The sequence below is a fragment of the Onychostoma macrolepis genome, chromosome 17 (assembly GCF_012432095.1).
Source record: "Onychostoma macrolepis isolate SWU-2019 chromosome 17, ASM1243209v1, whole genome shotgun sequence".
Classification (NCBI taxonomy): Eukaryota; Metazoa; Chordata; class Actinopteri; order Cypriniformes; family Cyprinidae; genus Onychostoma; species Onychostoma macrolepis.
In genome coordinates, this window is record NC_081171.1 from 27550328 (window position 1) to 27574450 (window position 24123).

General features: G+C 36.9%; 1 protein-coding gene across 5 annotated transcripts in view; it reads left to right on the forward strand.

The window, feature by feature from the left end:
- The window catches only part of tiam2a (TIAM Rac1 associated GEF 2a), a 93603-nt gene that overhangs the window by 29470 nt on the left and 40010 nt on the right, over window positions 1-24123 (forward strand). For 2 of the 5 annotated variants that reach the window (XM_058748367.1, XM_058748366.1), the window contains exons 2-9: window positions 9975-10059; window positions 10764-11868; window positions 16032-16512; window positions 16642-16811; window positions 18200-18424; window positions 21614-21799; window positions 22574-22720; window positions 23411-23455. In XM_058748367.1, coding sequence (XP_058604350.1) covers window positions 10771-11868; window positions 16032-16512; window positions 16642-16811; window positions 18200-18424; window positions 21614-21799; window positions 22574-22720; window positions 23411-23455 — 2352 coding nt within the window. In that variant the 5' untranslated portion in view covers window positions 9975-10059; window positions 10764-10770. Of the gene's footprint in view, window positions 1-2606; window positions 2845-2945; window positions 2962-9974; window positions 10060-10763; window positions 11869-16031; window positions 16513-16641; window positions 16812-18199; window positions 18425-21613; window positions 21800-22573; window positions 22721-23410; window positions 23456-24123 lie in introns of those variants that run through there. The other 3 variants (XM_058748368.1, XM_058748369.1, XM_058748370.1) reach the window with 3 other exon arrangements.

The window sequence follows — 24123 nt, forward strand, 5'->3', positions numbered from 1 at the left end:
TTTTTAGTTAAGTTTCATAATGCCCCTTGACTGTATACTGTGGCAAGACTTTTATGCTCCGCACATATTTAAGTCTCAACATTTAATGAAATTCTGCTTGGTCTTAAAGTCAAAAACTTCCATTTTGATTGAATGTATAAAATGAGTCCATTAGATATTTTATGTTTTAAAGGAAAGTGTTAGGTTTAATATAGGGCTGTATATACTGTATAATTGTAGAGTTATTAAAATATTACTAAGTAGCTAACTACACTATCGTCCAAAAATGGTACCTTGAAGGGTACAACAGCTTATAACCGGGGCAGTACCTGAACAACCTTAAAGGTACATATTTTGCACTTCTCTTGACAGTGTGGATCTGAACATAAAACAGTAAAGTTAGACATTTTCTTTATAATTTGTTGTGTGAAAGCATTAAGTATGACCCTGTCCCAAATGTCACCCTAAAAGCCCTTGTGATTGTCATCCAAGTCCACATTTTATTGAACTAAAAAAAAAATGTATAAGACTTTATAGGCCTTTAAAGTAATAGGCCTTAACACTTTGAAAACTTGTATTAAGCTCATCTTTGTTATAGTTTTAGTGTATTAAAATGTATAAAAATTTTACACGGCTGATGTTTTTATCCTCTGTTGTGTTGACAGACCAGACTTAATGTTTATGTTTTGTCTGTTACGATTAATGGCGGTCAGGATGGCCGTCCAGACCTTTCAATCTCTATTTGTTCAATTAAGGTTCCATATGGTGACGCTAATAAAATCAATTGATCTATGAAGCTTGTGTTTGCCAAACTAAAGCTAAATAAAACCCATGGAAGTGAAACTCGTCTCATACAGTGCTACAGAAGAGTTCTTGTGAGTTCTTGCTCTCTTTAATGTTAGCTAGTGCACTTTTGATTGTACCAACAGATGCTGTTAATTAGTTTTGTGCACAGCCCAGTAAAGGCCAAAGTGTATTGTTCTGAGTGTAATTAGCAGGATCATGACTTTAGAATATATATGACCTTGTGTCCCTAATCCTCACAAAGACATTCTCATTTCAAAGGCACCAGCTCCTTTAAACATTCACAATAGCAACTCTTATTGTCACCCTGATCCTCTTTACTCATTGTGCTCTTTCCATGTTGAACTAATCACCAGTCACTGCATGAAGACATTTAAAACATGATCTACTAATTTGGATCATCCATTGGATGCTTATCTGAATTGAAAATGGTAAATTGTGGAGGCTGTACAGAAATGTAGTATCTTATCTGCAATAAACAAGAGCAAAGTAATTTCTGTCCTTTGTATGTTTTTGAATAAAGTCTTACTGAGCTGCCATTACTAACATCACACTGCAGTGTCCACAAAGATTTTTTTTAATTTCATTTTGAATCAAAATAAAACTCGAAAGAGGCTTGAACTGCTGTTTTTGTTGGTTTGCACACTGAACTTGGTGGACATTCATAATAAAATATTACACCGTTTCGTAACCAGGTGTGAAAAGAATGTTTCAAATTAAAGGGATAGTTCACCCAAAATATGAAAATTCTGTCATTAATTACTCACCCTCATGTCGTTCCAAACACGTAAGACCTTCTTCATCTTCAGAACACAAATTAAGATATTTCTGATGCATTCCGAGATCTCTGACACTCCCATAGACAGCAAGGATCCTTACATGATTAAGGCTCAGAAACGAAGCAAGGAGATTGTTAAAATAATCCATGTGACATCAGTGGTTCAACCGTAATTTTACGAAACTACGAGAATACTATTTGTGCACAAAGAAAACAAAAATAATGACTCTATGACAATTCGTCTCCTCCGCGTCACCCTATAGCGCCATTTTGGAGAGTATCACAAGGTCTTACAAGTTTATACGTCATGAGGGTGGGTAATTAATGACAGAATTTTTGGGTGAACTATCCCTTTAACAAGTTTCTGCAGCATCATGTTTTATATCACTGATCCCATTAAAAACTCACTGGAATTCTCCAGTTATCCCTCCTTCAATATCAAGTATGGCCTGACCTAAAAGAGAGTGATTCCACAAAGAAAACTTGAATTAATAAGTCAGAGAAACAAAGATGAATATAGAATTGAAAACTTTTGTTTTTATGTATTTTTAGCACTGCTCATAAAACAAAGCATTTCTTACATTTATATATACTTGCTTGGGATGCATTTATTTATTCATTCATTAAGTTATATCACCAATAAGTGATATTTTGCAACAAACTTGTCTTGTTGGTGATCCTATTTTTGGCTGCATGACATTGTGTTTGTCTGATTGAGACAGTTTGAATGAATATTTTGTTTGACCTCAGATGAGAAAGAATGAAGAGTGTTTTGAGGGAGCAGGTTAGAATTGAGAAAAAAAGTAATGTATACTGACACTCACTGTAATCAGATTTTGGGATTTGGTTCCCCATGGAGTTGAAAACGAATCCCGCTTTAACCCCTCCTCCTTTAACCCGTCCTTCCCCCCTTTTTTTCCATCTGCCCTTCCTCCTGTCCTCGTCTTTCAGGCAGGCTGGAGACTGCCCCTCAGTGTGGGGGTGATGGTGCTATTCAGGGTCAGATAGCACTGTGGACATGGTAATATTCAGTTAGCGCTTAACCCCCAATGAAAACTGCAGGAGGTTCAGCTTCTCTCCTCAGCTTTGCCTAAAGAATGTGTGAGATTTAACTTCAGGTGGACTTCTTAAAGAGTTTATGCTACCTAAAAACAAGAAACACTGACTTGATTGCAGCAGGAGACATCAGATTTTCCCCTCATGCCGGAGCAGTGCTGTCCAGAGCAGGAGTCACTCACTCACAGTCTGGGAGGGAGTTTCCACGTGTGCGCGTGTGGTTTTGTGTGAGTCATTTTGTCTTGTTTAAGTATGTGTCTTTCTATGGGAGCTGAGGTTGAGATCAGAGAGACTGGATTCGTCTTGCTTTTCAAAGCATTATAGATTAAAGCTTTTCCACAAAGGTAAGGGAAAGGTGTTTTTGTCTGTCTTTTTCATCCTTGCCTTTGTTGCATCTAACTGGATTAAAGAAAAAAAAAATGTCTGCAGGTGTAAGCTTAGTGCCTTACTGCTGTTGTTGGGTAACTTTACCTTATTGCTGTCTGAATCATTTACTTTTCATTGAAACTTCCTTTGCCTGCAGCTCATTTTAAACTAAAGACTTCTACTCAGGGCAGGTCTGTGATTGATTGAACTCTGGTCAGTGTGTTCAGATTGAATTGTCAGTATGTCAGTTTAGATTCATGAGATGGAAAAATTTGCTTTTCGTGATGGTCACAGAGTGTCAATATTGTATTATGATGTTGAAATATTCCATCAGTTGACATTTGATGTGTGTCTTGAGTGCAGAAACATATGCTCATTGAGACTTTGCTTGGATAATCAATCTGTACTGTGATTAGAAGAACCTAGTCTGAGCACTCACTTATTAGGCCATAATGTAAAATAAAACATGAAGAGTACTATACCTGCTGTTCATGTTATTTCTTACGTTTTTTTTTTTTGGTTTTTTTGTGGCCGTTTTGAATGTGTGAGGCTTCTGGTGCCATTTGCTTCAGGTTATTTTAGTTGTACAAAAACCGTCCATTATGCTGCGTGATATTGCAAACTGATATTTGTTATCATATAATTTAAATTTATTATTGTAATCATAAACGCATTGTTTTGTGGTGCAACTTCATTCTTCTAGTTATTAACCTATAGCAGCTAATGAAACGGAAGTCTTGGACATTCACATAAAAAAGTTCACTTTTGTGGTGCAGAATAAGATGGATTTTTTTAGATTTTGGATTTGTTCTTTTGGATCTATAGACATGGTATTTCTGACTCCTCATGTTTCACTTCATGTATTTTTCAGTGGAGGTAAAGTCGTTATTTTATCCCTTTTTTAATATTTATCCTTCATTTAGTCTTCCATTGCGTATGGTTATATGCATACTATTATGATGATAACTACCAAAAATCTGCTTATTGAAATAATCCATTGTACCAGTTTACATGCAAATTGATAACCCACCAATGCAAATAAACCGTTTAAAAGACTTTATTAAAAATCAGGTTATTTCCCTGTGGTTACGTTAAATGTGTTATACATACATGTGTGTTCTACTCAGAGTATTCAATTTGTGGAGTTGTGATGTTAAACAAAGCATTAAAGACCCCAGAGTATTACAAGATGTTAGAAGGAATGATGACAAACTCGTTTATATTTTTTATAGTTTCTTGGGTCAAGGAAGAGTCTGAGTTTGCAATATTTCCTCCTCCACTAGAGCAAAACACTCGCAGTGGCTGGATGTGCTTACATCTGTCATAAAGACGCTTTCCTTTCATGTATTACACATGCGCACATAATTAAATGCAGGTTGATGTGTTTATATGCCAGGTGAAATGGGGGTAATGGGCAAATATCTGGCTGTGTCGACTGGTTTATGCTTAAAGGGTTACTCCACCCCAAAATTAATATTTTGTCATTAATCACTTACCCCCATGTCGTTCCAAACCCGTAAAAGCTTCGTTCATCTTAGGAACACAAATTAAGATATTCTTGATGCTTTCTGACAGCTCTCTGACCCTCTCATAGACAGAAATGTAATTAACATGATCAACGTCCAGAAACATAGCAAGGAGATCGGTAAAATAAGTCATGTGATTATTTTCACATGGATAATAATCCACTGATTATCGGCTATTTGTAAACAATCCAAAGTGCAGATATTTGGTGTTCTCATCCAATATCGTCCAATGTTATTATGAGAGGTAGTGAAGCCTGGCTTTATATATAATGCTGCAAATAACAACATAACCTGAACCCTCTATATTCTGCTTCAGATAGGGCCCCCGTTTTGCCCCCCTAAGGACAAAAGTGAAATGCTATGCCTGTATCTAAACACTGTTCTCAGCTGCTGCTGTCAAGTCATGGGGATGGTAATATGACGAGGGAGAAAGTGAACTGGGGGCTGCATGTCTAATAATAAAAAATTCTCTTGTGTAACAGCAGGACACTAACTGTGACAGAGAACGATATGACTGGGTAGTGACAGTGTTGGAGGCTCCATAGGCTTCTGTTATGTTCTGCATGTAAATGATGTGTCTTTTGCATGGCCATGCTTTTGGTGTCAACTTGGCATTGGAGATTGTTCCATCAGCTGTGTTTCCAAGCTTGTGTGGTTTATCGCATGAACCTTTTGCCATGTAAAGTTCTGTAAACGTCTTTGTTATAGATTGTAAACATTTAGTAGTCACTGAAATACTGTAATTTATATGTCTGCTTACTCTTTCTGCTTGTTGTTTTTTGTTTTTTCTTTTTTTTGTCGGGTGTAACCACCTAATTGTAAACCTAACTGTTCAGTTGTTTAAAAGGAAAATTATCATTTTAATTCACGGTTGCCTTACTGATACAGGCTTGTTCATAAACCTCAAACCTTTTATTTCACTCTGTGTGTAAATGCAATAAGCATTTTCCTTCCTGAGCTGTTTCGTACCAAACACTCTAATTGGCATTGATGTTAAGCAGTGAATTGGGAGGTCAAAGAGGGGAGATTTAGGCAAAGACAGATGTCCACTTAATTCCGGCCTTCAATCTGGACCTATGCATTTCTTGTAGAAAAGTGCTGATCACCAGGCTTGTCACCTTTACTTGCCAACACTGTGCTTTACAGTTAGGATTATATTCCTATTATTGTACACAGTATGTTGTTTTATCCAAATGTCACGCTTCTCCCTTAAAACCAAGAAGTTTTGTGGACTCATGAAACCATAGAACATTTTTCCTACAGTCCTCTGCATTATCCACATGGCCTTTGGCAAACTTTAAACAGTGAAATGAAATATAATATGTGATTTGCTGATTTTTTCCTTCAAAGGAAAAATTAAATAAATTAACTTCATGAAGGACAACAAAGGTTTGTGTGTATAATCAGATTCTCTTTAGAATATAGGTTTTACTTACGCTTTCACAACTTTCTAGCACCACTGCATTATTGTATGAAGTTATATGAATTAATTGGTGATTGGGGAATGTTATAGTAAAGTGGCAAAAAAAAAACAATGGTTGAATTGTTAGCTTAAACTGGAGAAACAGACAATAAAAGTATTAATTTCTTTCAAAGCAAAAATCTAACAAAAAAATGGTTACATTTTATTTTAAGGTGTCCTTGTTACAGTGTAATTATAAATTTAAGTATTGAGTGAGTAATATTAATTAACTACATGTACTTACTATATTGTTAGGGTTAGGAATAGGGTTTGGCATATGGTTACTTGCATGTAATTATGCATAATTTATTGTTATTATAATAGTAAGTACATGTAACGTGTAACAAGGACACATTAAAATAAAGTGTTATCAAAAAAATCTAACTGACCTTAAAATTTTGAATGGTAGTGTACATGTTACTTTTGAAATAAACTTTCAAAACGCAGTATGTTACCCTCAGCTCTCTGTAATTCTCTGGAAATCACCTGATGAAATCACTTGATCTCTTCTCCTGCTAAAGCTAATGAGGATTTAACCTCTCTTAACTATGTTACGGCATCTCTTGGCTTGTTTTAAAGGTGTTCTTGGAAATGTGTAGAACACTGTTTTCTTAAAGAGATAGTTTACACAACAATAATGTTGTTATAAATCTGTATGATGTTCTTTCTTCTGTTGAATATTAAAAAAAGTAATTTTGATTTTTTTTTTTTTTTTGTATGTTTGTTTGATTTTGTCACTAAAACTGTTTTTGTTACCAACATTCTTTAACATATGTTTTTGTGTTCCACCAAATTAAATTCATATAGGCTTAGGATGGCATTAAAGTGATTAAATAGCTGAATTTTCATTTTGGGTGGTTACAGACTGGGAGAGAACTGTAAGGATGTGTAGTATGGTTAGTATTGTCCTGTGGATAGTACTGGAAGAAAATTCTGACCACAGCTTTTAGTATCCAGCTCAAAGCTTTTTTAGCAGTGCAGACCAAAAATCTTGTTGCAATTTGTATGTCAAAAATAAATAGAGAATGAAGTGAAAACGCTCCCAACCGACAGAGCGAGATGTAAAAACTCCGCTCAGGAGAAAAAGTGAAAGGTGAGAGGATATGGAGATATACTAATGGCTCTTTCAGAAGCCACTGAGTCTTAAAATCAAAGGTTTTCTGAGGTTATTCTTTAAAGGGGTCATAAACTCCCTCTGTTTTTTATTTTTATTTTGTACTGTTCTATGTGGTTAACTTATATACATCATAATTTAGAAGTAATAGGCTATTTTCTGTCCTGATTTTGACCCTTCTCATCAGAACGCTATGTTTGAATAGGTGTGGTGTATTTTAGACTCGGAAGTAAATGCCCACTGCTATGATTGGATTGTGTATCTTTGACAGTCTACGTACTTCACAGATGGATGCTGCTGTGATTTAGGTTAAAAACGCATAAATATTCAGTACATATCAAACGATCTGTTTAACAGACAAAGCAATTTCATTACTTGCACTTGTGTGTTGCAACATGACTGCTGGATCCAATTTAGTCGGCACATCGTCGTCTTTTAGTTTCAATCTTTTTGAAAATTCCACGTCGAATTGTGCCTTGTTTGTAAACGAATCTGTGGTAAAATGAAGAGAACAAAGAATCGAGTTCTTACTGACCCGGTCTGGACTTCATTAAAAATAAAGTCCATTCATTCTTTCTTAATGATGGGATCAGAAGGAAGGCGATGCAAAGACTGTTTTTCCACAACTTGGCACTGCACAGCGTCTTGTTGTCTTTAGTGCCATCTTTATCATTTGGTTTCTGCGTAGACCTGTGTGTTCGGCTCTCCGGTAAACACTACATGCGCACATTGAATTGGTGGGAGGGGCTAAACAAACAGTGATGTCAATCTTCTTCTGTGAAGGTGGCGCTTATCCACACTATTACATCATAGAGTAGAACATTCCACAAGCTGTCTTTTTGGCAGACTGCCTTCAATATAAGCTGTTTTTAGACTAATGACTAGGGTTGGGTACTTATGTAACCGGTATGTACTAGAACCGAATCAGAACGCAGATTTCGGTGCCTCATTTTGGTGCCATGCCTGAGCGGATCGATTGAAATATTTGTCCTTTGTTTCTCCAAAACGAACGTAAGAAGCATCATCGCCGGCACCTCACATGAAAAATTATTTCCCGACTGAGAAAATGCACGTGAACTCAAGTCGGAAAGCTCTAATAATACAATTCCAACAAATCTTTGTAGTAACGCGAGCGTGCTATTTTCACATTTCGACTTAAAAGCACAACTCGGGAAATGAGAGCATCCGAGGAGCGTGTGAATGCAGAAATTACACTTGCTCTGATGGCAGCAGGTGGCCCTCTATTAACTAGCTAAGCTAAACATGCTTAAATTAAAATGCCTAAAGCTAAAATTCTCTTGTATTCACGTTTTTAAACCTGTTGTCCAACAAAAGAGAACATTTATAACCTTTTTTAGTCCACAACACCTGTTAAATGCTTGCTTTTGTGATCTGATGTAGCTTCTTGTCACAGAATAAGGCAGAAAATATGTTCCATAGGCTACTAATACATCGATTGGCAATGGATTATAAATATACTTAATTATTATGAAAATACCAGAGATGGCTTGAATAACACAGATAAACTATACATTGTCGTAGTCGAGTGTTTGTTGTATTTGTTTTATCATTCAAAAGGTTTATATCTTGTTTACTCAGTTACATCTATAGCAATGCATTTGTCCATATTGGGGATTTCCTGGAGCTTCATGAGTTTTGCTACTTCTGTGACTGGATATGTGGATTTTTTTGTGCGAGGGCGCCCTCTGGCATCCAATATGAATAAAAAAGACATCATGTGTTTAGTGCTAATGGCCAATCCAATTATTAATTGGTAATTTTTTTTTTTTTATTATTATTTTTAAGTATCGGTTCAGGCAACCGAAAAAAGGAGAAGATAGCCGGTAGATAAGGTGCGTTCACGCCATATCGTAATAACCGTAATTACGAGATACCAACTTGTAAAAAGCGTTCACGTCCTCGCAGAACTCGTAATTACAACTTGTGAACTGGGAGCTTTCTGAAAGCTACGGCTTGTACCACGTGACCGCTACACCTAACGCGGAACCAGAGAAAAATGCCGGCGCTTTCAAAGAAAGCTATATTACTGCTCTAAAAAAAGAGGAAAATAGATGCATGTATATAGATACTATAAAAAACATACCGTGTTCGTACTGTTATTTTGTTGTTGTTCTCAACATTCTTTCGCGGGCTCATTTTGTTGACTGTCGCTATAGAAACAGATAATCCCCAGTTGGAGGATGTGAACAGCCCCGAGTTGAACGTCACGTGTTGTCATCTCGGAATTACGGTAATTACGATATGACGTGAACGCAGCATTAGCTCGTACTAGTTCCGGAGCACAAGGAGTTGTATGATATTAGCACAAAACTCTATCTAGTCTAAAATATGCCGCAAACCGTGCATCATCCAACCGGAGCTCCTGGACTAAATTGTTGTAAGCACCACACTGTTTCCTTCCCTGTGCAATTTTGCGCACCCACAAACATCGTTGTGAACCAACATTACCCTCCCCGTTAACTTCAAAAGACAATGCAAGAGCCAACCTTTTACTCTCTCAACATTTCTGCAGCACACAGGCTACTGTTGCAGCTGTTGTTATAGCAACAAAATACGCCTTAGGCTGCTATTTGTAACCAAAATGCTTTCAGCTTTTTATTTTACTAAAAAAGCACTCGTCAACTTTTTCTTGTCAAAAAAGATGCCAAATGTGAACACGCACTTATATGTCAAAAGATCAAGGGAATTTTGGTTTCTCAGTTCATGCACCTTTAAAATCTTAACACATTACAGCGTTAACTGCATTTCCTAAGATTTTGGAATCAGTTAATTTGATATTTTTGCTGTATTGTGAACAGTCTTTTAAAACTAATGCATGTGATTCATGTCTTTCTAAGACCAGTATGTTTTTTTTTTTTTGTCCCACAGATAACCATAAAACAGTTGAACTGAAACAGAAGGACAGAATGGTGATTATGCAAACAACAAGGCCATAACAGGCCTAACCACCTTGGTAAGTCTGTACACTACTGTATATCGCTGCCATGTGCCCCATGGATTGCTTTACAATGTATTTTACTTGACAATCTCAGTCACTTGTTGCAGACTCTCAACTAAACTCATAACTAAATCAGAATCAAAATACACAGTATTCATAGTCCTAAGAAATGTATTTAAAACAGGGGTCTCCAAATCTGTTCCTTGAGGGCTACCTTCCTGCAGACTTCAGTCAGAGATTGGGAGATGGGAGATGAGAGGGTCTGTGTTACTTACTATTGGAGAAAGTGTAACAGTCAACTTGGATCACGTGTAGCGATTAGCCGATAGGCTGACGATTCATTAAATAAGTTGTTTCCTCTAAAAAGCCATTTATTCAATATAGTGAAGCCTCTCCTCCATTGACATCCATTCAAAAAACGGCCTCTGTTCTCCTTTCCCACGTACTGCCAAAGAAGAAAGCGTTAGCATTAGCCATTACGCTTTTTTGGCTAAAGGTTGCAGGCTTGCCTTCTAGCCCAAACACCTTGATTAGCTGCTTCAAGTGTGTTTGATTGGGTTTGGAGCTGAACTCTGTGGGACTGTAGCCCTCAAGGAGCATGGTTGGAGACCCCTGATTTAAAAGAATTATCATACTGTAGCTTTTACTTTGAGATCAATGATAAATTATCTCCATAAGGTAAGCATTGCACTGACAGAATCATTTTCTTGCTCTTCTAGATCCGGGATGGGAAACTCTGAGAGCCAATATAGCATCCAGGGTTCTAGAAGCAATAGTTTTATCATTCCTGCTAGACAGAAACCCTATTCTTTCAAGGGTCACTCTGCCAAAGAAGACATTTTATCACCTCTAGGCTTTTGGAATGCTGGTTCAGGATACTCTGGATTGAAGCCCAGAAACATAGGTCATAGCTCCTCCCCATCAAAGAGCAACCGCACCTTTATGTCCCGCCAATATGACTACATCACCCATAAACTAAAGAGTGGTGCCAATAGTCAGTGGAATGGGGTTTCTGAGGACTTGTTGCCTGGTGGCTGCTTGACGTTGCCTTCTGAAAATGGCTGCTTGTATGGTAGTCACAAGGAGAAAAGGAACCCTAATTATGCTTTTAACTCAATGAAGACACTAGAGAAAAGTCCCAAGCTTGCGGAAATTGAGGATCAGAGCAGCCCCAGGGTCGTTATAAAGAAAGATGGTAGTGTACGAGTAGAATTCAACAACAGTTCCAACCGTGCCCTTATTTTGGATGATTGCACTGGACCAGTTCAGCTCCTCAAGTTTTCCCCCACCTTAGAGTCCAATTCTTGCTTATCTGGTGTAACACCATCATTAGAAGCCCATTTTGGAGCTCCACAGCCAGTTGCCAGCTTCAAGAGCAGTAAAGGTAGCTCTCTGAGCTCAGATGGCTCCTTGTACGACTTGCCCTGGGGGACCAGTGTCGAAGTTAACGATTCAGACAATGGATCCCCTAACAGCCAAAGACAAAGTATTTCAACAAAAGTGGCTTTTCTTGCTGAGCAGTTGCCTGCCATTACTACAGCTGACCTCTACAGGGATCCCAGAATTGCTGCCACCTTCCCCACGGTTAAGGATTTGCAGTTTTCAAATGACAGCCATTTAAAGCACAGGTCCTCCTTTGTGTCTGTGATGGAGGAACTCGGGTCAGAGGGGGGCCCAGATGAAAAGCAATATTCTTCCTTCACCTTACCCAGCCGGAAACCAAAGCCTTTTCTAGACAATAATGGAAAGAAAGTGTCCATCAGGAACAGATTTAGACGTATTAGTGACTGGACGGGAAGTTTGACCAGGAAAAAAAGGTTTCAGGTAAGGACAATTTTTTTGGTTGGTTGTTTTCATTTCATTTTCATTCCATTTTATTTTATTTAGAGAGTTGGATGATGTAATTGGATTTGAACCCAATGTCAACCCCTGTCTACAGTTCCTTTTTAAAATCAGTCTTATATTGTTAGTGGTGCTTGTTGAGGCAAGCATTGCCATTACTATTACTCACTCTCAGTGCTAACACTCAGTAAACGGGCATTGTTATGATTAGCTAACAGCGTCTCTCTCTCCCTGTAACCTCAATGCTCATCCTTACTGGGCGGGTTATGAAAGTGAAATTGTAAGCTTTGTCCCAAATGGCACACTTCATGTGCACTTGCGGTCCTGTGAACTCACAATGGCCGATTTTGGTATTTGTGGTATGGATGTGAATGATTCCTGAAATTGTGTTGCTTGTTGAGGGGAGTGTCATGGTACAAGCAATCTGACTTTTTGACTTTCAATCTGAGTTTTTCGCCTAGCCAACAACAAAACCTTTAAGGAAAATGCTTAAGGACAAGATACAAATTAACACGTATTATTATCAATTATCAAAAGAGACACTGTCATTCAAGGTAGTCACATACTAACTGTTCATGTTAAAGTAATACTGTTTGTATGTGCAAAGTAACAGAGTGCAGGATTGTTTAAGACACAATCACATCTTAACTATAGCACATAGGTGAAAGTACACCACAATATGTATGAATAATAATAATAATAATAATAAAACCATCTGCAGAAGGCATATACTTCATGCTCAAAATGGGCCTAAAATGCTAAATAATAAGCCTAATTAAGGATGGTAAAGATTCATTTCCAAAAGCATTAAAAAAAAAAAAAAAACATTTGAAAAGCTATAATTAGTGGAAACTATATTTTCCTATACCATCACTCACATTTCCTTTTTTTCTTTTCCCACAAATTCTGGTGTTTTTTGTGTCATTTTTAGCCACATGCCTTATTTCAGTGCAAGCATGACTGATGATTGCAAGCATCAGTCCGTTGGGTTATTGACTGTTGTTATTTGTGCCAGGTGCCACTGCAGGCATTATTGTTTTGCCAGGAACACATGTAGGGCACAATATTGAAATCTACACCATGCCAGTTCAATGAGACAAGGAACCCATGGGGCTCTAACAAATTAATATTAGGATACATTGGAGCTGAAAAATGGCAAAAAAATAAAATGTTTAGGTTTAGTGCTCTGAAGATGACAGGACGACGTATTCCTCACAAAGGCAAGGTCTGGCATTTGGTGGGTACCAAATGAAAGCATGGGATAAATTCTGCGGTGTTGAAGAAAACGAGGAGTTGATTCATTAAAGATTGCATCGGAGGAAAACCAATGATTAGTACCTCATCTTATAAAATAAATGGAGGATATACATCATTTATTTCTGCTCTCTGTTTACATCTAAGTTTTAGTAGCTAATTGTGAATGTGTCTTTTGAAGTCTTCTTTTGTGATTTCATGTGTGTGAAAATGTTTAACCATCAGTGAGACATTCCTGTTGTTTGGCTTTATGCTGCATTAATGGGAAAGTGTGGAATACACTTTGATGTTTTCTGTGGAGTCTGTGTCTGTGGAAGGTTTTGCACACAAGCATTGCTCTGCTATTACTCACTTTAGACTTATAATACAATATGATACAGTCTAGGTTAGTTCTTCTTTAATGAGTAATTTAAAGCGTCTGTGTGTTCTTCTGCTCACATCAGAAGAAAGCAGTGACTTATTTTTAAACTAAAAACATTTTAAGTGGTCATTTTTTTGTAAAACAGAGGATGCAATCATGGAATGTGCTTTTAAAGTCATTTCAGTTACCTTGTATTGTTTTACATCTGTAGACATTTATGTAGACATGGTTTAGTTGCTGTCGCTGATGAATTTCATGCTAACATGCTAATAATGCTAATAAACTATAATGCAGTTTTTCTTTGTAGACTGCGGAGATCCAGAATACTCCTTTTATCTGCGAATGTTTGAATGAGCCCAGTGATCAGATTTTCATTTAGGGCATAATAATAAAGTCTTTAACAAAGAATGTATTACATTTTACTCTCTGCGTGAGGTTTGATGTCAGGTGTTCCTCTTGATTTGCCTTGCATGCAAGAAAATTGCACGGTTTTAGTTAGGCTACACTTTCTTAACTTCTTTACTTCATGACTTTAGAGTAAGTGGAAGTGTTAAGTCTGAGTGGTATTGGTGAAACAGATTAGAAAAGGACTTCTAAAGACCCTGCTAATACCTCATTAAAAACTGCTTCGTGGATTTTCTCCCCAGTATGATGATCATACTATGAATTCTATTCATTATATGAAGGCTAGAGAATGGCTTTCCTTAAAATTTATATGAAAAGAAAGTTCTGGGACAAAATTCCTGGAAATCCTGCCCTTTTATACTAATGACTGTGTCATGAGCTGAAACAGGATGTTCCATATAGCCTACAGTATTAAACTGATGCAAATACATTATAGGGAATGAAAGATTTTTATTTTGTCACACACTTTCCCATTAATGACCTGGAATGTTTGCTGAATAAAGATTTGGCTCTGGACAGTGTGTGCTGTTTATACCATATTTATTATGACTTAAGTGAAAATCAGATCACATTTTATGAGATTGTGTGCTGTCAGGTTTATCATAATCATAACTGTGCAACCATCTAAAATGTATTATTATGAACCAGTCCAAGAAATATTCTCAGTCATTTTTTACAATTTGACTGCTACAAAGACCTTTTGGTAGAATTGAGATAGACACTGACCAACTGCTAGAACCCTGGTAATCACTGGATGACTTCAAAATGGATATGCATAATCATGTGGCCATGTAACTTGTTAATTCAACGTTTGCAGTTATTGTTAAGATACATTGAAGTCTACATTCAAATCTCCACTGAATGCCAGACATCAGCTGTAGTTTTACACAGAGTGTTGTTGGCACATCTGAACCCTTGTGTAATTAGTGTCAGCTGCTGAAGATGTGTAGACTTTGAAGAAAGATGCTCGAGAAGGATCCTCCTACTCAGATTTCTTTTGAAGTGCACTCCTCTCTACGAGCAGGGAATTGATGCTCTTAATGAGATTTTTCTAATGACACTCCTTTAATGAACATACCGTGCATTCCATGGTGAATGGGGTAAAGAAGTATGCCCATGGCTTTCATTTTCCATAAATTTGAGTAGCATTATGGTGATTAAACTTGCACTTACTGTCACACACCAGCTGACCAGTGACTTCTGTTATTTTGTTTTAGTTTTCATGTTAGAGGTTGTTGCTAAGACGTTATTGTTGCTCAAGTTTCTGTCCCTAAGTATTAAAGTACCTTGTTGCATAACATTTGTGACCCTGGACCACAAAACCAGTCATAAGTAGCACGGGTATATTTGTAGCAATAGCCAACAATACAATGTATGGGTCAAAATTATCGATATTCCTTTTATGCCAAAAATCATTAGGATATCAAGTAAAGATCATGTTCCATGAAGATATTTTGCAAAATTCCTACAGTAAATATATCCAAACTTAATTTTTGATTAGCAATATGCATTGCTAAGAACTTCATTTGGACAACGTTAAATGCGATTTTCTCAATATTATGATTTTTTTGCACTCAGATTCCAGATTTTCAAATAGTTGTCTCTCCTAACAAACCATACATCAATGGAAAGCTTATTTATTCAGTTTTCAGATTGTGTATGAATCTCAGTTTCAAAAAATGGACCCTTATGTCTGGTTTTGTTGTCCAGGGTCACATTTATTGTATAACATTTGTGCTATTGACCTGAGATATAAAACTCAATAACCAGTAGTACAAATGGTGTGAGTAATATTTAAAAGTCTCAAATCATTCATATTTGCAATGGAAAAAATGTAAAAAAAATAAAAATGTAAAAAAAAAAAAAAATCATATAGACTTGTGTTGAAGGAGGTAAAGGAATAGTGCTAAAACCACTTGGAACACCAAGAAACGAATAGCAACAAAACACTGGGAACTTTAGCATTAATTGAATATATATATATATATATATATATATATATATATATATATATATATATATATATATATATATATATATATATATATATATATATATATATATATTAGTAAACATAACTTAAATAAATAATATAACCTACAGTATTTCTTTGCTGTTGTTGTAGGAGCCGAGATATAATGAGCCCGTCGATTGCTTCGATAGTGGTGTGGATGGCCTCACTGTCGATACCAGTTCTCCCTCTCAGGTCTCCAGCTTTCTGACCGTTCCAAGCGGCATGCCTCAAACCCGCTCTCACTCTCTGTCACTGAATACCTGCAGCAGCTCTGCCGGTGCCCTTCATTTGGGTACCGATGTTTTGCGGCAGAACATCTATAAGAACTTCATGAGGGAGCTGAAGACCGGTCGGCCTCCAGCAGAAGATGGACGAGAAGATTGGTGCGAGAGCTCCTCAGAAGAAACAGAGAGCAGTAGTCAAGAAGTCCTCGGGTGTCTAGAGCAGCTGGACTTGCTGTTTGAGAAAGAAAAGGGTGTAGTTAGGCGGGCCGGATGGCTCTCCTTCAAGCCCTTGCTTACTGTACACAAGGACCGCAAATTAGAGCTAGTGGGCCGTCGAAAATGGAAACAATTCTGGGTCACTCTGAAGGGTAAGTATGCCAAGATGGCTATAATGACTGCTGTGATAAAGTACTACTTACCTTTGTGCAGTAAGGACACACCGTGACTGCTTAAAGTGACCAGTGATGACCAATTTTTTTTTTTTTTTTTTCTTGTAGGCTGCACAATGCTGTTCTATGAGACCTATGGAAAAGCATCTTCAGATCCAGAGTCTCCATGCTATGCCTTGTTAGCAGAGGATGGTGTAGTCCAGGCAGTTCCTGAGCACCCCAAGAAAGAGAACGTGTTCTGCCTCAGTAACACCTATGGTGATGTCTACCTTTTTCAGGTCAGTTGAAAACCTGAGCTTACAAACTAATGGCCACTTCACACTGAAAGCATAAGCAGAGCTTCACAGAAACTGCATGTGTGCAGAGCGGAAACAGCTCATGGCCATTGTGCTTTGACACCAAGAGCATTTCTAGAGCACAACTGAACTGAAATCAGCTGAGCTGATTGGGTAGTCTGCTGGTCACTGTCAGTCGATGACATGCTTTTGTTTATATTCACAGTGTAAGCTTCTGTCATGTAAGAGTGTCCTTTCTTCTCACACACTCACCCCATATAACCATATAACACGTTAAACCATATAATATGCAGTGTAGTTTAATTTATATGATAAAACACTTATACTTTTAAATTGGTTGAACAAATTGTTCAACATAACCTTTGTGTGTTTGCAGCTCAAGTGTGTTTTTGTTTGATTGATGCTATTAACTGTGAAATAAAACTCCAGTATAGTCAACTTTCCTGTATAGTGTCAGGCCACTGTATGTACCAGCCACTTGCTTGCTGTTGTAAAACTGACTGGTGCAGAAAACATGAAGATTGATTGATTGATTGATTGATTGGATGGATATGGATTTTTCTTTCCTTTTTCTTAGTGTAAGCACTGACATTTTTATGTTCTAAAGCCAATAAAATTGCAACAATTTCTGGCTTAGTCAACCAGACAATCTCTGTTGATTCCAAATGCTGATTAGTGCAGTGTAACAGAATTTAGTATTGAATAAAAAAACATTGCACACATTACTTGTCAATAATGTCAATAAGGTGATATTAAAGACCTTATGATATCAAGCATAAACATAAATGGATAGTTCACTCAAAAATGAAAATTCTGTCATAATGTAATTACTCACTCTCACATTGTTCCAATTTCTTCTGCCGAAAATAAAAAAATATTTTTAAGTATGTGGTAACTAAACAGTTGCTGGTTGCTCCATTGACTTCTGTACTATAGAAGTCTATGGGAGCCGCAACTGCTTGGTTACCCACATTCTTCAAAATATCTTCTTTTGTGATTAGCAGAAAAAAAAAAGTCATGCGGGTTTGAAACCACTTGAGGGTGAGTAAATGATGACAGAATTTTAATTTTTATGTGAATTATCACTTTAAATGCTTGAAATTTGAAAGTGGTGTCCAAAAGTTTGAGACATTGAAAATCTAGGCTTCATAATGTAATCTAAACATGGAAATACATACATTTTCAGAATTTTGAAAAATGTAAGACGAAGTAACGTTGTTATTTAAAATGAAGTGATACAAAATTCTGCACAAGGCTTCTACATTACTAATCAAATAGCTTTATATTTTTTTTTACAATGACCATATTTACAGTAACTTCTATGTATAAAAGGTTACATTTCCTTCCTTGTATGTTATTTTCCACTCTAGGCCTCCAACCAGACTGACCTAGAGAACTGGGTAACTGCCATTCATTCGGCTAGTGCATCTTTATTTGCAAAACGCTACGGGAAAGAGGACACACTGCGTTTGTTACGTGGACAGATCCGTGGACTTCTCCAGAAGATCGACATGGACAGCAAGATGAGGAAAATGGCAGAGCTGCAGTTGTCCATCGTTGGTGACCCCAAAAATAGAAAAGCTATTGAAAACCAGGTAAGCAACCGTTTAATCCTGTTTGCCGGAAGTGTGTATAAATACTGTATGAAGTCCTTTTTTGTCTTCAGTCATGCATTTTTTAGTTGATCAGAGATTCATTTTTAAATTAAATTTGACTGACCATTTTATTTATAAATTTTTTTAGCTTGATATGTGCTTATGTGTGAGATAAAGACGGAATTTCTTAGAAACAATGAAGGTGCAGCTGCACATGCAAACATTTGAAGTTTAGTGCTTTAACTACGTCATTATGTTTGAGGCTTTGTGGTGAAATGTGTATGTATTGACAAGGTTGAGAATGTACCAAGCTGTCTCTCTTCTTGTCTGAAACATTGGGATAAATCATTGAGGGCTTTGTCATGTTAACAGCAGGCATGTTAATCTTACCGCCACATACCGCTTTAGAGGTTGCATGACCCACATAGCTTTATTTGACCAATGGTATTAGTAGTTTTCTCACTGCCTGATAACAATCATGTTAATGCTTCATGGGAACCTCTGGAGCTGATGCAGAGGTCAAAAGGGGGAGTTAGAGGGGTGCCAGGCACTGGATGAGAGATTTGGTAAAGGGGAAAAGGTTAGGATTGTCTGAGAAACTGGCTAACTTTGAAGTGTTGTCTCCACAAATCAGTGCCAGCTGGGCGGTTTGAAGTCTCTATTGACCCCCCTTCACCCTTTCTCCCTGTAACTGAATTATAATTGCTTTTAAGCATATGTCTTTTAAATGAATCAGGGAAAAGGTCAGAGAAACAAACTGAAGATAAATATGTATGACTGCTCATCAAAAATTCTGCCAATCCAGATGTAAACACACATATATCTCAGAAATGAAAATATAATTATATAAAAAAGCCAGGCTTTTATATATCAAGTTTACTAACATCTCAATCTGATCCCTGATCAGACTGTGTGAGAACTTTTAATTGTTTGTTTTCAACACATGTTGATTCTGGATCAAATTTCATGGGAGACAATTAGAACAAATTTCTCAAACAGGCTCCAAAGACTCAGACAAGCCAGTGTGTTCCTAATAGGCTCTAAATGACAACGAGCATGCCTCTCTTTTTGTAGTAATGGGTGTGTGTTGGTATCCGGTGTCACACTTCTGAAAGGCTAGCATAAGATTCCTATGAGTTAACAGTGCAGTGTCTGTCCAGCCTCATTATTCTTGTTTTAATGGTGTGAGGTTGAGTTGGTAGAATTTAATAAACCAAAAACCAAGAAACTTTAATGACACAGTGTCTCTAAACTCATTGGCAGTGGTATGAATGATGCTGGGAGCCCAAACCAAGCCATACAAACAATGCACAAAAGCAAAGTCTGCATGTGCAATGTTAGTATTTTTTTTTATCCATTGTTGTCAATTATCTATCGCTAAATTAAATGATTATATTGTTTATTTCTCAAAAGTAATAAGTGAAGAATATACAATAATAGCTTTCCCCATTAAAAGAAAACAAACCCCATCATTAGTGTAGACAGGCTTTTATTAAGCACACCCTTAAAATGGTACATTACATTACAACAAAACAAAACAAACTCTAGTTTGTCACATGTCAGTCAGTCAATTTCCTGTTTAAATGGGTGGTTCTAGGCTGCAATGTGGACCAGACAAATGGTGTTTAGTCAGATGCTTAGCTATATGAGACTAGTGTTATAAAGTTTCATTTGCAAACTGATAACGTTCATAGAACTGTGACTAATAATCCTGGCATTTTCTTTTTCCTTTCCTCATCTGTTTTGTCAAAAGAGCAGAGCACTAAATCGCTAAGTGGTTTCCCCTATGTTTTTTTTATTTTTATTACATATAATAATGGCAATTGGAGATTGGAGAAAAACTCCTAATCCTAACCCTAAACATATAGTAAGTACATGTAGTTAATTAACATTACTCAGTACTTAAATGTATAATTACACTGTAACAAGGACATCTTAAAATAAAGTATAACCCAATATGGTAATGTAACTGTAATCTGTTACAGTTACTGAGAACAAATGTGTAATTAAATTACAGTTACTTATAGAAGTGTTAACAATTACAAAGGAGGGGTTACATTTGAGTATTTTCACACACATACAGATTTGACTGATTCCTTTGCCAAATTGCATTGAGTGCTTTAAAATATGAGACAACAATGTTTCAGGAATTTAGGACACCGAATAGGACACATGTTTATTTGATAACTTAATTTTTTCCAAAAGCATTGTTAGATGCCAGTGTACCAAATGAGTCCTTTGCAAAATCTGACTTTGCTGCAGTTGGAATTGAACTGCTGGTTCGTCTGGTCAGAGCAGAACTGGCCCCCCGACTGAACCTGGTTTCTCTCAAGGTTTTTTTTCTCCATTCTGTCACCGATGGAGTTTTGGTTCCTTGCCGCTGTCGCCTCTGGCTTGCTTAGTTGGGGACACTTCATTTCCAGCGATATCATCTACATGATTGCACAGATACTATTTAAACTGAACTGAGCTGGACAATGACATCACTGAATTCAATAATGAAATGCCTTTAACTGAAAATTGAGAGTTTAATCTTATAATTTTACATTATTGACACTATTTTTCTATTCTGATATTGGAAATTTGTTTTGACACAATCTGTATTGTTAAAAGCGCTATATAAATAAAGGTCACTTGACTTGACTTTCCTGTCATAGCTATGCAAAGATTGATTTCAAAACCAGTATCATAGCTAAAAGGTTTCTTATGATTTTAAATCTGTTTAACCTCAGAACGATCTCAAAGTAAAAAGAGGTGCTTTTGTGGTGGCTATGCTTTAAAATTCAATTATTACAATCTTAATACAAGTGATGGAAAGATTCTGAAAGTCTGACAGTAATCAGTGTTGAGTACTACTGTCAGGTTAACCCTGCCTGCTTAAAATGTTTCAACATTATTTGAAAAACAGTTTAGAATGTGTTTAATGAATGTTTAGAAAAAAATTGAAGAAATGTAGCAATTAAATTTAGAAAAGTAATCAAATGTAATCAGTTACATTACTGTATTAAAGTAATTGAAATAGTTACACTACTTATTACATTTTAAATAGGGTAACTTGTAATCTGTAACCTATTACATTTCCTAAGTTACCTTCCCAACACTGCAAATGATCATTGTGCAAAGCAGTAGTTTGTCACCTAGCGGATGAGATGCCTTTTCTCAGTAACACTTTTTTTAATTTGTGGACAGATCCAACAGTGGGAACAGAATCTTGAGCGCTTCAACATGGACCTTTTCCGCATGCGCTGCTACTTGGCCAGTTTGCAAGGTGGCGAGTTACCCAACCCCAAGAGCCTGCTAGCTACAGCCAGCCGCCCGACCAAAGCTGCACTGGCCCGTCTAGGAATCTTCTCCGTTTCCTCCTTCCATGCACTGGTTAGTAGCCTTGATCAAAAGCTGATGTAGAACACAAGTGACAGCCCACTTTTCAGTGGTTCCAGAAATATGTCTCATTCATTTTCTCCATTAGGATCTCAAAGATTTAATAAGTTAAATCAAAACTGAACACACTTTGTTTTGAAGCAAAAAAAAAACCAACTATTTGTATATAATTTGAAGACTAAGGTACTAAGCCGAGAACTGCGCAGCAGTGAACTCATCTAATGCAGTATTGCAAATTCTGTGCTGGAATCAAAACAGCAGTATAATTTAAAGCAATTAAATAATAGACATTATATTAAAATAATGTTTAAATGTAATGTATTTGTTGTTTTATTGCAAAATGTTAATATATAATTGGTTGAGAGTGTGGGAGACTAACTTGACTGTCATGCGCAATGCTTCATGGAAGCGGGTGGTTGCTGCTGAGCTCTTTTGGCACAATTCACAATTTCTATGGCAACAACAGCTCTCCCTCTCTCTGATTGATGGATCAGGGCTGTGGGGTAATCTAGTTGTTGACAGGGAATTCAGCTATTATACTGCTTTTTTAAATGAAGTTGAAATCATTCTGACAGGTTTACTGTATATACGTTATTGTAAAAAAAAAAAAAAAAAAAAATTCTTTACTGAAAATGAATTTCATTTTAACTTTTGAAACCTGAAATTACTATGAGAGGAAGCTATTACACTTAATTTGGAACATTTCATTTCCAAAGATGGAATACTTACCTAGTTACCATTACAGCCGGTCTCTTTGTTGTCATACAGATCTGTTCCAGAGATGAAGCCACAATGCGAAAGCGTTCTCTGTCTCTGTCCCACCGAGGTCGCAGTAAGAAAGGGGTCTTTTCCTCCCTCAAGGGCCTGGATACTCTTACCAAGCGAGGTCATGAAAAAAAGCCTTTTGTCTCACAGGTACTACACCCACTCTGTCTGATTTAAACAGTCGTGACTGTGTGCTGTAACACAAGTGCTTGGAAAGTGCATTGGCATATCAATTTTTCTACCTTTTATGTTTTGAAACTCATGAGTCATGCTGGTGGGAAATTCCTCCTACAGGTGCAAATAACAGGACTTTGATAAATAAAGACTCTCTAAAGGTAGTAATTACAGAGCTGGCAGGATTAAAAATGTTGTTCGTTCTCCCATCTCCTCCTCCTTTCTCAGAAATGCACCAAGATAATAAGAGCGCTATTTTCAGATGTAGAGTTTCATATCTGGTTACCAAATGTAAAGCCTTGAGACACTGATGAAGCTGATGATGTTTCCTCCCTGTTGAGATCTTAATGCACTGTGCTAATAATAGTGGTAAATTAGCAGTTAAGGAACTGCGCTGGGCTGTTTGTTTAAATCTAGAGAGGGTTGACCCATGAGCCGGAGAATTTTATAGATTTTCTGTCATGACCGTGCCCTTGAGCAAGGCATTTAACACCAAGTTGTTGCAGGGGGACTGTCTCTACAATTAGAGTACTGTGTTGTTTGGAATAAAAAGTGGCAGCCAAGTAAGTCACTAATGCTTGTTTTGGTGAGTCTGTTGCACTTCTTTACCACCCTTTAGTCTGTATAAAAATTGTAGATCCCTCATTTTGTCTTTTTTATTTAAAGGATTTCATTGATTTGAGCTGCTGTTCTTACAGTGGTCTTCCTCAGGTAAGGGACACTAGTTTTCTGGACCATAGCTAGTATAGCATGGCTATAGAAATATAAATGCTTCTTAAGTTTGACCCCCCTGTCATCCTGCAATCAGTAGCTATATTCCAAAAAAGGTCCCACCTTATATTCGGTTAGGGGAAAAAAGTTAGGTGCAGTGTACATATTGTGTTCATGTTGAGTGCTGCTATTGAGGTTGGATATGGTTAGGGTTAGGGAAATATTTGGTGTTATGGTTAGATTTAAGTGTTGGTTAACAGGAAAGGGTAGGGCCAACAGTCTAATTACAGATGTATTTACAGAAATTAATTACAGCTGTAATTGCATGCAGTTATTTCATGTATGTGCACAATAAGTATATTGTATCAAATGAATAATTTAAAACATAGTATATAATATAAAGTGGGTCCCAAAAACTAGTAAGCTGCCTACCTAGAAAACACTTCAAGGCATTAATTTTGGTTCGCAGATCGCACATGCCCTTCTCATATAAAGTAATTGATTAGATTTCCAAATGATATGAAAAAATACACCTCTAAATGTTCTTATACTGTACACCTCTGTAAATGCCTTAATTCACTTTATTTAATTACCTGAAATATTCATAAGGGTAACAGCTGGAAGGATAATATTGTTGCAGCCTCTAGAAATCAGATTATTCAAATTAT